The sequence below is a fragment of the Ambystoma mexicanum genome, chromosome 8, assembly GCF_040938575.1.
Source record: "Ambystoma mexicanum isolate Mex_15411 chromosome 8, UKY_AmexF1_1, whole genome shotgun sequence".
NCBI lineage: Eukaryota > Metazoa > Chordata > Amphibia > Caudata > Ambystomatidae > Ambystoma > Ambystoma mexicanum.
This window is the reverse complement of record NC_090929.1, coordinates 473,819,879-473,836,015: the sequence shown is the minus strand read 5'-3', so window position 1 is coordinate 473,836,015 and position 16,137 is coordinate 473,819,879. Positions and strand designations below refer to the sequence as shown.

The following is a 16,137-nucleotide window of genomic DNA, read 5'->3' as shown; positions in this document are numbered from 1 at the left end:
AATGTTCCTGTACACATGAATGAGGACGATTATGTATCACTGATCAAATATTCAAACCGATTTTACTCAGTGCTCGCATATGGTCTAGGGACGGCCTCGTGAAGTACAGAGATGTGATCTGGGATGGTTTGTCGCATAAGAGGGAAAATTCCCTCAGGTGGTTTTCCCACATAAGGAGACTCCTCCATGCGTTGACATTGGATGATCTGTGGTACATACAGTGGTCGAAGTGGGTTGGAGCGGTTGGGAGCGGTGCTCCTCTACTTCTTTTAATTAAGTTTTACTGTTCCTATACTTTTATTTTTAAAACAAATCGTTCTGGAACGGTTCCGTTTTAAAACAAAAGGATAGGAAGAAGTTAAAACGTTCACTTTCATTGCACTGGACTGAGTGTTCCCCTAAACAGCAGGAGCATGTTTTTGGGGGTTTGTACTGTGCGTGGCAGGGTGCGTGGCGATGGGGTTTGTGGGGAGCGGTCCAGGCCAGTAGGGAACATAGTTACACTACTTCTTTTTTTACACTTCGACCATTGGGTACATACCCGAGTCCATTAACATTGGCAGCAGACGAATTTCCATTGATGCATATTCTGACTGGATGTGAGGTGGGTATCCGACGAGATTCCCCTCACCTGTCAATGGGATACGACTATTTGTATCTCAACTACAGCTCGGCAATGGAAGCGTGCCTCTTTTACATTGAGGATCCGTTAAAGCGCTCCCTATTTATAAAGATGCGGTTAGGTAATTTACCATAACTGTGGTCATGGCCTGCTGGGATAATAATGGTTCGCCTATGTGTCCTTTTTTGTATAACCATCAGGGTGTCTGTACAGCAGTTCCTTTTTCTGTGCCCTGTACATATTAATACAAGGAAAGAGTACTTGAAACGGTGCTTAAATAATAGGGATTGATTGCTGCAGAAAGCCTATGTAAAAATGCAAGATCATTAGATGTTATCTTGGCAGTCTCAACCTGTTTAGCAAGTGCATGGAGAAGAAGAGCCATTCACATGGGCACTGCTTCCTAAAAGAAAGTTTCAGTCTCCATTGTATGTCACCTGTAACAACTGTACTCTGGACACGGTCTGCTTACACACTGGTATTATGATGAAACTGGAATGTAATTTCCTAGCGCCGTGATACCTGCGGGAACTGGGCGCAATCAACAAATGTAGTACATAACTAAATAAATAAATAAAGTGACCTTTCACTGGTTATTAAATGTATGGACTTGTGAGTACTACTGACAAATGCAATACTTTATGTTGTTAATGCTGTAAGAGTGTATTTTGTGTTTTATTTGATTAATGTTAATGCTTTTAATGTATCTTTTTCATGTTTATCTCAATGTAGATAGGCAGTGTGTTTGTATATAACCTTTGCCGAAATAAAGTGTGTTATTGATTGATTGAATATGTGATTAGCACTAATTGGACCGTCCTTATACTGCCTAACATTGACCATTGCTAATGATCTGCGCATAGTGTTTACTGAACTTTGGTGTTAAATAAAAGTCTGTACAAATGCTTCAAAAATCCTTTACTGGCCGTTGAGGTATTTTACATACTGCCTGGCAGGGGGACGTCCTTCTAATAGTGCTTGCTGGGCATTATAGATGTTGCAATACATATAACTATTCATGGGAGTAATTCCTACACTCGCTGATACTGGTGAGATGACATACATGTACAGCGTGATAAAAGGCCTTGTTATGAATCCTGATAAAAATCATGACATTACAGATTCATGGGGGTTCCTGCATCGCTCCTGTACTGCCTCGCCTGGTGATTCTTGGGAGTATTTCTATGCTGCCCCTGAACGGTGGGCTGAGGACATTCTTATACTGCAGGCTGGGGAAGGCCTTTCTATATTGCATAACAGTGAGTATAGATGGGCCCACATCCATACCATCTGGGAGGGGTTGAGGGGATTTGGGGTGGAGTCTTTCCCAGCAGCCTAATATAGATTTATAGACCTGCAGCGAGGGCCGTACCGGGCGTTATGGGCCCTGAAGACCGAGTTAATGAGGTATGAGGGACCATAACGCCCGGTACGGCCCAAGCTGCAGGTCTATAAAGCTATTAGAACACCCTCAGTCTTGGCTTGTGGGAGGTTATTTAAAGTGGTTGGGTGGGGTATGTAATTGAGGGAGGTAATTAGCAGGTGTGGGTATGTTTTCACAGGTACGCAAATGTAGTTTTAAATTAATTACACATGTAAATATACCACCTTTAGCGGAAAATGTAGGCTTACATTAATTACCATGTTAATATACCACATGGGTATTCATAGCAATTGATATGTGTATAAACTGTACTTACTTTTTCAATACTGCTTATTTTCTTTGCAGCCTTTCACATACTCTGCTGGACAACAGAACGTTTTGCTTCTGTGAGGAGGTGGGGGTAGGGGGCAGGGCTCCTCGTTATGTAATGCCGCGAAAAATGAAAGCGTTCAAACGACATTACGCTTCCTTTCTTTATAATCTTAATGCGGCATACTTAGAAAAGCATACATTATAATGCTGATACGTTACGGATTACGGCCGCTAACCCTTGTAAGTGTTTCTTTGTGTTTGTTTGTTTGTTTAGTGGGCGGGGCTCCTCCAGGCGCGCTACTATTGCAACGTGCACTGCGTTCCATTCACTGTTTTCCTTCCGGTATGGGACGCGGCCAGTGAGGAACAGTGCAGCAAGTGGGCAGCGGTGAAGGTAAAAGCCTTCCATTACTTTCCGGACTATATTCAATCTGCGGGCTATACCAGTTCGTATAGCCCGCACATGTTTTTAATCATTAGAGAATGGGAAGATGATATAGTATATCACCCAACTATCTGGAGATGGGGTGCCACATGGTTGCTGCTTGCACTGAGAAAGACATGTCCGCTTCTATAACATCAGGGAATTTAGGGCTTCTCAGCAGGAGCTCTGTGAAGGCAAGAGAAAAGAGACTGTAAACCTTCTGTTGGTAATGACAGACTTGGGTGGAAGAATGACTTGTCGACAATATAGTGCGTCTTAAACTGGATTCTTGTCTCGCAGGGGTGTGGATCGAAACTCTTCAGTGTCAGGGTTGGAGACAAGGAGACAGTGAGGCCTCCTGCCACTGACTGGGACAGACCATTCTGGATTTGTTGGGGGTGGGCCAAGCAGGGTCAGACTGGGCCATGAAACTGTCTCGACAACAATGAAAACGTGGCCCACAGTTGCAAATGGCAATCCGTTCCTTTTGTGACACTGTTTGAGTAGTACCCAAGGGGGAGGTTTTTGGTGAAATGTGATGCAAACTGTGCATTTTAAAGAATATGTATTCAGCAACACTGGTCAAAACTACTAGCCGCATAGTGAAGTAACTCATTAAACTGGCTCACATTGGGCAAAAAAAGTGGCCCATATTGGCCAAACAAAACTGTCCCACACCAGCTTTTTACATTTTTGGTTCGGCCAGGGGCATACTGCTCTATAGGCCTGTCTGAGCCGGGGGGCCAAGCATAGGTGGGAAGGCAGAAGGCTCCAATAAAGGCTGTGCCAGGAGTCTAATCTTCAAGACTACAGAAAAGAGTAGTCGTGGTTTCATGTGAATTGGGGATCAGAGGAAAGGCTAAGTATACAAACCAAGAAAACCGCGACATAGAAACAGCTTCAGTTTGTGGACTGGAGCATAATTGTGTGTGCCCCCCCTGTTACTACAGGTACCAGAGCTGGACCAGGGTGCAATATTTCTGCCCAGTCATCTGATTTCCTGGGATGTCATGTACACTCACAATTAGAGGATCAGGACATCCGCCTTATTCATGTTAGCTTTCAGGGAAGGTGCTTCCATCCGGAGGCTAACCAAGGCGAGAGATGGCGTCGTATGGCAGTATGCTTTAAGTGCTTAAGGGCATCGTAGTGCTGAAATAAATAGTCCCTGGAATGCTGTGGGGAAACTGGGAAGTTAGTGGGGGAGTAAGAAGGCATTTGTCTCTGCATGCACTCCTCATGGCTCACAATGAGACAACAGCGTATTGGTAAAGCATTCACACCTCGCATATCTATATGCAGGGACAATGAGAAGGCCAGCGGAGGCTGACTGTAGTTCCATGCAGGTTAATAGTGCACACATGGGTTACTTAAAAATAGAGGAGCCTGATGATAAGAAGATGTGTGCACCAAACACAATACTTTAAAATGGTTACATTATTTCCACAGTAGCCAATGCAAGATCTGCAAGGCTGGGGAGATGTGAGCTTCAAGCCGAAAATCAGTCTGGCTGAAGCCTTCTGGACAATTTGCAACCTGTGCAGTCAGCATTGCCAGATTAGGTATGATATGATAGGTTATTTATAACAGCTTAGCGCGGACCTGGGAATCGAACCTGTGTTGCTAAGTGTCCCCTTAATTCCATGGCATGCACGTTGTCCCTGAGCTATCGTCCCTCCTTATAGGTAGCCCCAAATACGGTGCCTTACAGGAGACCAGGTGACTCGAGGCAAAGAGCTAGGCCTGCAGATGTCCATTGCATTGCTACCATCTGGTTTTGAGAGGATCCGGACATTGCAAATAAAAGGTTGCATTGAAAGCTGGCACACGTTCCAAGTAAAGGTGATACAAATGTGGGCTTAATGCAAAGCCAGAGGTCTAAGCAGAGTTTTCAAAAGGAAAGGCTGCCCCCATATGGCCTGTGTACTCTGATTTAGGAAGGATGCGAGCTGTTAATAGCCATAAGCCTAAAATGTATCCACACCAAGGAGTAAAGTAGGAACCTGCAGTCAGTGGCCTCAAACAGCATTGGAAAGATGTAAACGTTTCAGAGCTCTGACACCAACAACATATGATGTGGGCAAAAGTGTGGCGTGAGGTTTCCCAGAACCTACGCTTCACCAGACACTCACTCCAGACACAAATGTATCTCCAGTAGTGACTAAACAATAGCAACTACTATCCCTCCTTCAGCCCTACTTCCATTGCCACAGGCACGTGCACCTTTCAGTACAATGCACCACAGTAAAATACAATACAAGAATGCCTTATTGGCATGACTAAGAATACAGGTATTTTTCGGCTGTACATAAGCGTTTCCTTCAGAAATTGGGCATCATGTATTCTCAGATGAGTACTACCTGATATAATTCATTCATCCGAGTCTCTCATCCTCGTCCCTCATCTGTAGTCTTTCCTCCCTAGTTTCTCTTCTGTATCGCCCATCCCAGTCCTAGTCGCTCATCCTTGTCGCTTATCAGTCCTAGTCCCTAGTCGCTATTCACAGTCCATTTTCCGAGTCCTATTAGCTCATCCGAGTCCTAATCATAGTTTCTCATCCTCGTCCCAGTCTCAGTCTCCATTCAGTCCCAGTCAGTCTCTCAGTCACAGTCTCTCAGTCAATCACAGTTTCTCTCTACCTTACCTCCACCTGCTTAACCTTTATTTTCTTCTACTGACCCTCCATATGTCCATCTTTGTCTCCTCTCTCGCTCTCACTCTCTCCTTCTCTCGCGCTCTGTGTCTGTCTTTCTCGTGCTTGCTCTCTCTTTCTCGCCATTTCCCTACTTCTCAGTGAAGAGTGCTGGTTGATCAGAGGGGAAATAAAGCAAGAGAAGGGGAATAAAGAATGAAAGGCTGAATATAGAGTTCCTAAATGGGGTGGGTGTTAAAAACATAAAATGTGATGTAATGCATGAGAATTGTTCTCAGTTATCCAGAAGCAAATCTCAGATGCATACACGTGGACAGTGGCGTAAAACAAAATGTAGGGGCCCCCCTGCGAGCCGTGCTGAAGGGGCCTCCCCCAACTCTGCAACAAATCACGGGCTGTGCTACACTCTGTGCCAGCCTAGATTATCACGCTTGCACAATACGCATGAACGCGCTGTTGAAGGGTATGCCGCACTGCACTAGGAGAAAGATATAAATATGTGTTTTAATGGAATATACAGCACACTTTCTGAGAAAAATTGGCTTAAAAGCCAGAGTGTTTGCAATTGTTTTGTAGGGTAACACCAATCCAATACATGCAAGTCACCAACAGTGCACAGGAACATGAATGCTTTGCTATTAAAATGCCATGCCACATTGAAAACATGTCCCACTGTCTGCACAACGTAGATCATTGTAGACACATAATAACATTACAGTAAAGCATGCCAGGTCCCATTTATACATACCTAGAATGGTTGCACAAAAATGCCAGTCGAAGCAATAACACTCATCAAGAAGAGAGCACACATTGAAGCCTGGGTCTCTGTGGCCTCTAACAACACGGCCAAACTCCTTCAAATCCGCACAGACTGGTCAATCCTGTTGCGGTCTCCACCTCTCCTGTTCCCTCCCAGGCCCTCTCTACCTCTCCTCCTCCTTTCTCCTCTTTCTCTCTGACAACACATGACAAGGTTTCTAGACAAGTCTGATCCATGAAAGTGTTGTCCAAACCATCTGCTCCTCCAGAACCATCAAGGACCATATTGACACTCTTGCTGCAGCCTTGGCCGATTTCTGAAATCACTCTTTCACCACTGGAACGTTCCCCTCGCCACTTAAGCACTCCCTTGTGCATCCACTCTTCAAGAAGCCATCTGCCGATCCTACCTGTCCAGCAAACTATCATCAAATCTCCATCAGCCCTTTCCTGGGCAAACTCTTGGAAAAAAGCTGACCATCTCCCAGCTTAATCTCCACATTGAATCTGTTGGTTGTCTCCATGACCATCAGCCTGGCTTCAGAGCTGCCAGAGGCATGGAAACTGCTCTCCTGAACACCCGTGAAGATATGCTCTCTAACCTTGATTCCAGCATTCCTTCTGTCCTAATCCTCCTTGATCTTTCCTCTACTTTCGACACAGTCAACCACGCCATCCTGAACAATCGGCTACGTGAGAACCTGGGCATCACGGATCAGGCCCTGGAGTGGCTGACCTCCTTTCTCTTGGACTGCCCCTGCCAGGTCCAACTTGGTCCCTTTCTCTCTGCCACCTCTCTCTCTACGTGTGGCATTCCCCAGGGCTCTATCCTCTCACCCTGGTTTTTCAACCTCTACTTGGCCCCTTTGGCCCACCTGATCTCTACCATCTCCTCTAACTTTCAATGTTATATGGATGGCAGTTAGCTTTCCTTAAGGCTCCTCTCATCTCTCGCTCATTTCTGACTGTCTATCCATGATTCAGGATTGGTGCGCCTCCAACAATCTCTGCCTTAAGGCCATTAAGGTTGAGATCCTTCTCATTGGGACCCCTGTCCCTGCTTTCTCTCTCTGACTCTGGCCGCCCACCTTGGGCCCTCTTCCTTCGCCTTCCTGCGAGGCAAAAAACCTTTTGGGTCATCTTCTACTCCACTCGCCCTTTCTCTCCTCATATCTCGGACAATGCCAAGAAGTCCCACTACCTACCAGCTGCTCCTCCTGAAAGTGACTCTTCCCTTTCTCACTTTCCCCCAGAAGCTCACTGTCTCCATCTCTGTTTCTCTCTAGGCTGGACTACTGAAACAGCCTCTTTCTCAAGCTCCCTTCCTCTACTCTCCGCCCTCTGCAACTAATCCAGAACAGGACTGCAAGACTTATCCTTGGCCACAAGCCCAGGGATCATATCTCTCCAGCCCTGAAATCTCTCCACTGGCTCCCAGTGGTTGCAAAAATTAAGTTCAAGACCCTTTCTATTGTCCACAAGGCTTTCTGGGGTCAGGCCCACACTACTTCCAACACTCTCTTCCAAAATACCTTCTTTCTCGAGCCCTTCCCCCAGCTACCTCCAACTGTCTAAGGGTTAGACACTTCTCCAGGCAGAGAGTGGGGGTAGATATCTCTCCTCTGCAGATGCCTCCCTCTGGAATGGCCTCCCTGCCTCTCTCAAACTTTAGTGGACCACCTGATGTTCCAGAAGCAGCTCAAAACTTTCTTCTTCTCCTTTGCTTTCGATCTGTCCCTCCCCTGCTGGCCTACCTGAGCTACCTGTCTGCTGTACCGACTGGTTGCTTGGCTACCCTCAGAGTCTCACTGAGTCCAGGCTCTTTCTTGATCAGTTACCCTTGAACTGCCTCCGGCCAACCCACACTTAGGGGCTGTAACTGTAACCCTACAGTCCCTTCTTCTCCTTGCACTAACCAGAGCCGCACTGCCCTGGCTGCAATTACTCAGAGCATTACTGTTCTGTTTTCCCCTCCCTTCTAACTTGCACTTCCCCCGTCCCTTTCTCCTTGCATTTCTCATTCTCGTACTTGCACGATCTGAATGGCACAAGGCCTAGTAAAATCATTTGTGTTGTCCTCCCTCTATGTTCCCTCCCTTGCTTGTCGCGCCTAGAAACACTTGTGTACAGTTGTGTTATAATAGACTTATATCATATCATTTTATCACAGCTGCCCAAAAAATATATAATGCCGCAGTAAGAAATGGCTAGACTGGCAGCTCCCAAATGCCAGTCTAGCCAGGTAATTACACTTAGCAAGGACTGCTTTATCAGAAATGCGCAGTTAAAAAAAAGTCATACCATAACTCGACTGGCTGCAACAAAATGCCTCTCTAGCCAGTAATACCACATACCATGCCTGCTTAGCCTGGACATAGAGAACCATTAAGATATGTCGCACAATCCCGCCCCCCACATATCCCCTCTTCCTCCCATGCCCTACCCCAACTTCCAAAAACAGCTCCTTGGCACAGAATTACCTTCACGTCCCTCTTTCTTGTCTCAGAGCTTACGTTTGAGGCTCCTTGCCTCACAGGTAAATACTGGGATTAGGACGAGTGGGATTAGGAATAATGAAGATACAGGTACCTCTTCCTCATCCCAGCATTTGTGTATGAAGCATAGTGCCTCATACACAAGTACTGCCTCATACACAACTACAGGGCCAAGGAAGAATAGGGCTAGGAGTAATGACGATTCCCAATAAGTAATTAAGGCATTAAACAAAAGTAGGGGCATAACAATATTGAGTTGACTAGGCTGCAGCGCCCACCCCCAGAAATTTTGGGCTATGTTGACTGAACCTGGCTGACCTTCAGAGTGGTTGCCGACAGAACAGGACACAGATGTTGAACGGCACCTGGGTTTCGCTGTTAACAAGGGCCCAGCGATTACTAACGTAAAGCATTTCACTGTTAGTACCTGCATTAAAATCCCACATTTTTTAGGCAATTTAAATTGTGATGTGGGTTTAGTACTTTCATGCCAGGGAAGGGATTGGAAGGGTAGAAAGGGAACAGGAGACCGTTCATTCTCACAGCAGTTCATAAGTGGGTGCTTTCACACTTGAAGGAGAAAGTTAACTGCTTGTAACATTGAAGCTGCACTAGAATAGTCTCATTAAAATGCATAAAGAAGTTAGATGCCCCCACACAAGGTTGCCCCTCCCCCACCGCCTGTGAAGTTGTTGCCTCCCCAACGTTTGAAGGATCAGCCCCCCGAAATGTATGTTTTGTTGCACCCCTGAACACAAGCACACACACCATTCACCATATACATGCACACACCCAGCCATCTATACATTTAATTGTGCACTCTTTCACCATACAGTCACACCCAGGCAGCCACCCATTCATACATTTAAGTGTGCACCCTTTTACCATACAGGCACACACACTCAGGCAGCCACCCATGCATTTAAGTGCGCACCCTTTCACCATACACTCACACAGGCAACCACCTATACATTTAAGTGTGCACCCTTTCACCGTACGCGCACACCGAGTCACCCATACATGTGTATGCACCCTTTCATCATACACTCACACAGGCACATATCATGGGGTTGAGGGGAGCCCTATTACTTCAAAAAGAAATTGTTTCTTTTTGAAATCACTCTGACCTCATAAAGAAATTATTTCCGTTAAGGACTGAACCATAACGGAAATCATTTCTTTATGAAGGCAGAGTGACTTCAAAAATAAACTATTTCTTTTTTGAAGTCATAGGGCTCCACCCCACCCCATGACATGCCTGGGGTCTTCCATGTCATGGGGTGGGGGGATCCCTGGACGTCACTCTGCCTTCATAAAGAAATTATTTCTGTTACAGAAATAATTTCTTTATGAAGGCAGAGTGATTTAAAAAACGAAATGTAAAAAAAAAACAAAATTGAAAAAATATTCTTTTCATTTTATTTTTCAATTGGTGCCTCCTCCCAGGACATGTGCTAGTGGGGCCCCCCGCACCACAGGGACTGCGGGGGCCCCTGTTACGCCAATGCACGTGCATCTATCTACATGTGGTATTTCTATATTTTGCAACTGGAGGCCTTGCTTGGTTGGCGATTTCAATGAATGCATGGAACTCAAACTTTGTGGGGGGTGGAGGGGTGGATCCCTGGAGTTGCATTTGGAGATGGTGGGGGTGCCATGGGGTTGTTTTGGGAGCGGGTGGTGAAGCCGTGGAGTTGTTTTTGGAGCGGGTGAGTGTACTCTGGGGTTGTTTGTGTAGAGGTCGGGTGCCCCACGATTGTTTTGGAGTGGTTTGGGGGACCCTAGGATTATGTGGGAAGCAGGTTGAGGGATGCCCAGGACTTTTCAGGGAGAAGGGCTGGGAAAACCTTGGACTGTGTGGGGAGCTGGGTTCATGGAGATCTGGGACTGTGTTGGGAGTGGGTTGGGGGTACCTAGGACTATGCAGGGAGCAGGGCAGGGGATACTTGATAATATAGGGGGTGGGGGTAGGTACAGTCTTTTTTATCATGGTGGGAGACCTTGGACTGGACTGTCATTTCAATCATAATTCGACGGAGCGCAATAATTCATGGCGCTTTGGCCTTGACACTTGTGTGAACACTTGCTGAAAATTTGCTATGGGGGGGTTTGGGTGAAAAAGTATGAAGACCACTGATCTAATGAGTGTTCGGCCAATGCACAGGAGGTCTGGTGGGATCCGATGTGTGCTCCCTTTTCTTGCTGGTATTCATAATGCCCATACCTAATGAGGTCAATCCTTATACTTTGGATTTGGATGAACTACAAATCCCAGACTACTTGGGGCACCATGAGACCAGCGTAGGCTAGATCTCCTGAAAGTGTGGACGGATACGCTTGTGATACAGCTGCAGGTGGCCAGAGGCATGGATTCTCACACAAAAGTGTCTTCCTGGTAACACATTTTTGTTGTGTAAGAACACATAACAAGTGATTGACGCCTGCAAGTTCTACATGCCTTTCAGTGGCACTAACCATTCAAAAATGCCCCCCTAGTTCCCTATGGAAAAGTGGCCAGAGGAGATATACATGAGTTGCTTGTCGGTTGTAGGTCAACATGTTTGGTTTTCTATGCTCTCTAGTACTGTTAGTGTTTTTACCTTTGTAAATGCAGAACTACAAGTACCAGAATGCAAATAAAAAAAATAGGACTGGAGAAGCTGCTCCCCCTTGCCATTGGACAACTTTGGATCTCTCTCTTTCTCTGTTGGAATTTCATGGTGGACATCCAGATACCCTGGAATGGTAGAAAAGAAGAGAGTGGACGTTTAGAGCCCACTGTCCCAAATATACTTACGAGCTGAAAGCCTACTCTAGAACCGTGGTGCCCTCGTGTGGCCGGTCTAGAACCATCATCCGTCAGCCTCTCCAGCTTGATGTGAGGCTCCAATTGGAAGCTGTTGTTGAAGTGGCCCCTCGATTCTTCGAGGATGTCTTCTAAAGCTGTGACCTGCGGCTCACCATGAACACTCTTTGTAGCTTCAAAACCATAAAAAGAGGCAAGGGTTTTCTGCGTCAATAGATCCAGCTGGATTAGGTTTTCATTGACCACATCAAACCTGGTGCAATGAAAAGAAGAGACGTGTCAGCCGAGCCCTGCTGTAAGGAACATCTGCTTTTACTCTTAGCTTCTGACTTCACTGTTCAACTATTCTAGGAGCTGTTCAGGCACCATTTCCTACAGCTTCCCCACTTTAATATCCAGCCAGTCATGCTTCCTTTTCCTTCTGATGCTGCAGGTTTGGGGTTTAGGTGAACTACAAAGAGGGCAATCTGAATAGGAAAAACATTGGTCCATTATATACCTTCATACACTGAATGTACACAGATGTGTTTAACCAGATTTTGGAATATCACTGACATACTAATCCATACGAATACTATTGTCCATGGGATTCTATTCAGCTTCGTTAGCATGCGTGTATTCCCATTGGTTGGTGCGAATGACCAATCGAATTGCAAATGGCTTTTTGCTCTCGTGAGAAATTGAAATGTGAATGACCACTTGGCATTCAGAAATAGAAGACTGTTGGATTACATATTGGCCCTTTTGGAATTTTTGCTTCAGAATCCAAAACTCACTGATTTAGAATTCAGGAAATCTAAATAATTCAAATGTGCTCTCGGTTGCACAGCCTCCCCTCCCCCCGCCCGACCCCCTGCAATCTCTCGTTGAGAACCCTGAGATGAGTGCCTGATCACAATGCCGGATACCTGTAAGGGTTCAGGTTGCAGACGGTGACTGCGGGAAAGCTCCTGACCTTGGCATTTGTGCTCGTGTTGACGTTCAATGTCACAGGGTAGCTCCAGTACTGGGCGGTCAGGAGGCTCATCTGCCAGTAGAACATGCCGAAGCTGGACACGTACAGCACGGCCCAGAAGGTGGTCTTCATCTTGTTCCTGCTGGTGCATGCCAGCCGGATGCTGCCATGGATAGTGGTGTTGTTGCAGAAGAACTGGAACATGTCCATGAAGGAATCGTAGAACTCGATCAGGCCTTCCTGCTGCTCAGCCTCAGCTTTGGCCATGTTGGTGCCTACAAACAAGGGAACACAGAGGAATAGTTATTTAACCCAGCATTCTGTGGTTCCTCCTCTACCTATCAGTCCTTCTGATCCGCATGATCACAGAGAATAATCTCTCAAAGCTCTGTGCATGTTCTCAGAACTAACTGTATATGTGATTGGAAAAACCACTCTTGATCAGCAACAATACCACAATAAACAACAATATCAGTCTAAGAAATTAATGTAAAGAGCAGGAAGGTCAATGTTTTTTTGTCAATCTCCAATCTATAGTGACCTTTACAAAAAATAGAGGTGCTTGTATGGTAAGATGAGGAGATGCTGGATGGCAAGAGGAAGTCTGAGTTTTAGGTGACGCTTAGTTTGGTAAACCCTTAACAAGTTGGGGGGTCATTTCATTCTTTTTTTAAAGATGGATCTACATTGTGGAAAGGCAAAAGGCATGGCCTTTTAAGTAAAAACGATCTTTCCTTGTATTCGTTTAAAGCCTACAATTATATGGTTTATAAACTCTGCTTTCATCTTGCAACATTCACAAATTTCGCAAACAAGTTCTTGTGACCCTGCTACTAAACAGTTCTACTACTGACACCACTGGATTGTCAACTTAATGTTTGCAATCCCCCCTTCCATTCTTCATTGACCTTCTAGAGAAACATGAAAGCCCCAGAATACCAACTTCCCTGAGATCAATGTAGCACCTGATTTCTTTCACTGGTCCAAGCACGGGTGCCCACCTCCATCAGCCTGTGTAAGGGACAGTCCCCTTAGATCAATAAAGAACACAGACACCAGAGTTACTTTTATAGAGATCCCAGTAGGGATCTCTCTTTATTTATTAAACACACTTATCCATCAAACTATTTTTTTCTTTTACTGTCCCTAGGATTCCTCTGGCATGAGCACCAACTGACGGGGCACCTGCTACCTCAGCTCACCCTTTCTTGGAGGGGTCTCTGGACACTTAGAGTCTCTGGACCCTGGACCCTTAGAGTGAATCTGGCGCAAGATACCCATTACCTTAACTCAGGTGCCACCCACATGGAGTGTGAGGCCAGAGGATGGCCTCTGTGGGAACCAACAATCTGGCTTCAGATGCACAGATGGGCTGAATCCACCCTTGGCACCAATGGGGGAGACTCCCAAAGCAAGCGCTTAAAGGAGCCTACAACTGCAGGCTAATGCTGCTGGATCTATTCCTGACTTGTGACACAGTTGGCTACAGAGTATTTCTTCACTGAATCTAAATCTGTTTGGGAATCTAAGGCACTCTTGCAAAGTGGATCTAGTGCTTTCGGTCAAAAATGATCCAACATGTCTAGGGAGGAGTGTACACATCAGAAGAAGTGTCCATCTATTGTGTTGAACCAAAAGGGGCTAGCCTCACAGTCCCAATCATGAATGCACACATGTCCATTGACTGTCATTATCCATTTTCCTAAGTTAATATTCCAAGCAAACACAGATGGTGCTCAGATGTATCTTTCGTAGAGAATAGTCCTGGATGCCATGCCACCCATTAAATTAGCATAGGCATTTTTTATCACACATTTATGAACTTCTAAATCAGGTTTAGACCAAAATGCATGATTACAAATCAACATATTCAGGTGATGGAGGGGGATAACCATTTGGGTCTCCTTCCCAGGGATCATTCCATGTATCTAGCCAATGTATAAGAGCATGAAAGATTTTCAGCGGGTGGGAGGAACAGTTATGGCTTGTGACTGCTTTTAACCCAGGCTACCGAAAGAAACAATTGGTTTTCATCCTTTCTCCCTCATAGAGCCCAAGCAGTCTCTTTCCACCTTTCACTTCTATTTTCTTCCCCCTCACTTGCAATGTTCCACAGGGCTCCTCTCTCTCTCCCCTTCTTTTTAACATTGATGTTCAACCCCTTGTTTCCTTGATCCCTTCCTGTGGATTCCTTTTTATACATATGCTGGTGATACTATAATTATAATTGGTTATAATTGGTTATTTAAAACACGTTTAATACCCAGAGGTTTCATAGCGCTGACCCAGGGATCGAACCAGTGTTACTCCACGTAGTCTTGCTTCCAAGGCAAGCGCGTTGTCCCTGAGCTATCCTTCTGAGCCTACTCAACTCATTCTTCATCTCAATGGCCCACAGATCGATCTACTCTCCAGCTTTCCCACCTGTGTGCTTACTATCTCTGATTGGATGAGTATTTCAAACTCAACTCCGACAAAACAGAAGTTTTGATCACAGGCAATAATCCCATACCTTGGAATCCCCCTGTCTTTGGCCGCCTTTCTTTCCCTATCGGCCGGCATGTAGTCACTATAGTTAAGCACCTGGATGTAAAATGCATATCTCTACTCACGCTCCTCCCTCAGCATAGCCATATTTTCTCTTGTTGCTTTTTACAACTTCACATTCTTTGTCAAATCTTTACCTTTCTCAGCAAAAAATGTGTGCAGTCCCTGCTCAGTTCTAGTCTTGCCCACACTATTGCACATTTCTCTCTTCCTACGCCTATATCGTCTTCAGCGCACCCAGAATGCGACTGCGTGTCTTATTTTTCGCCATCGTAAACAGGAACGTATTCCTCCCATCCTCCTGCAACTTCTTTGGCTGCCCAGAAATCAGAATCCTTTTCAAATATCTTTGTTTAACTCATCCTTCTTTTTATTTGCGTGGACCTTTACTCCACGTTAAATGTTTTTCTCATTTCTTGCTGCCTCATCTTGGAACAAGATGCTGCTATCTCTGCACTTTCTCATGCCACCTCTTTTTCCACTGTCATCTCCAAACCTGACTTTTATCCCAGTTCACATAACCCTCCTCATACTTTTCCTATGAACGCTTTGTACAGAGAAACTATGTGGGTGGTGTATGAGTGCTCTACAAGTAACCCTAACATAACATAATGTACTAGCTTGTGCCACAGGGGGATTATGAGGGCTATCATCGTGGTATTCACCCTGATTGCACTCCTCCTGTCAGAATGACAAACTGTGAAACTTCTTGGAATGTCAATTGCACTACATCTGGTCAAACTGGAAGTTTACTGAGAATGTCAAACTGCAATCATAATAGGCATGTTGAACTGGTAATTTACATGGAATATCAGATTTAATGGGGATGACAAACTGGGATCTTCAAAAGAATGTGAAGCTTACTGGGAGTGTCAAACTATCAATGCCATTTAGTATGTCGAACTGGAAGCTTACCAAGAGCATCAAGATTAATGGGACTGTCAAACTGGGAGCTTACTGGGAATGTCAATCTAACTTGGTCCAGTCATCACCTCATCTGATCAGCAAACTCCCTAGGCTTCGTTGTGGATAGCAATCTATCCTTACAACATAATATCGTGACATTTGCTCTGTAGCAGACCTGTCAACTTTGCAAGATCAAGCTCTTCCTCTTGCACCAAGACTTCTGAAAGGTGGTGCAAGCCCTAGTGGTAACGCGTCTCAATTGGGGTAATGCCCT

At 45.4% G+C, this 16,137-nt stretch overlaps 1 protein-coding gene across 2 annotated transcripts in view; it reads right to left on the bottom strand.

Moving 5' to 3' along the window:
- Positions 1–16,137, bottom strand: part of SCNN1D (sodium channel epithelial 1 subunit delta) — a 280,184-nt gene that overhangs the window by 136,498 nt on the left and 127,549 nt on the right. For both annotated transcript variants that reach the window (XM_069610096.1, XM_069610095.1), the window contains exons 2-3: positions 12,364–12,685; positions 11,447–11,708 (exon numbers count right to left, since the gene is read on the bottom strand). In XM_069610096.1, the coding sequence (XP_069466197.1) occupies positions 11,447–11,708; positions 12,364–12,677 (576 nt within the window). In that variant the 5' untranslated portion in view covers positions 12,678–12,685. The remainder of the gene's footprint in view (positions 1–11,446; positions 11,709–12,363; positions 12,686–16,137) is intronic.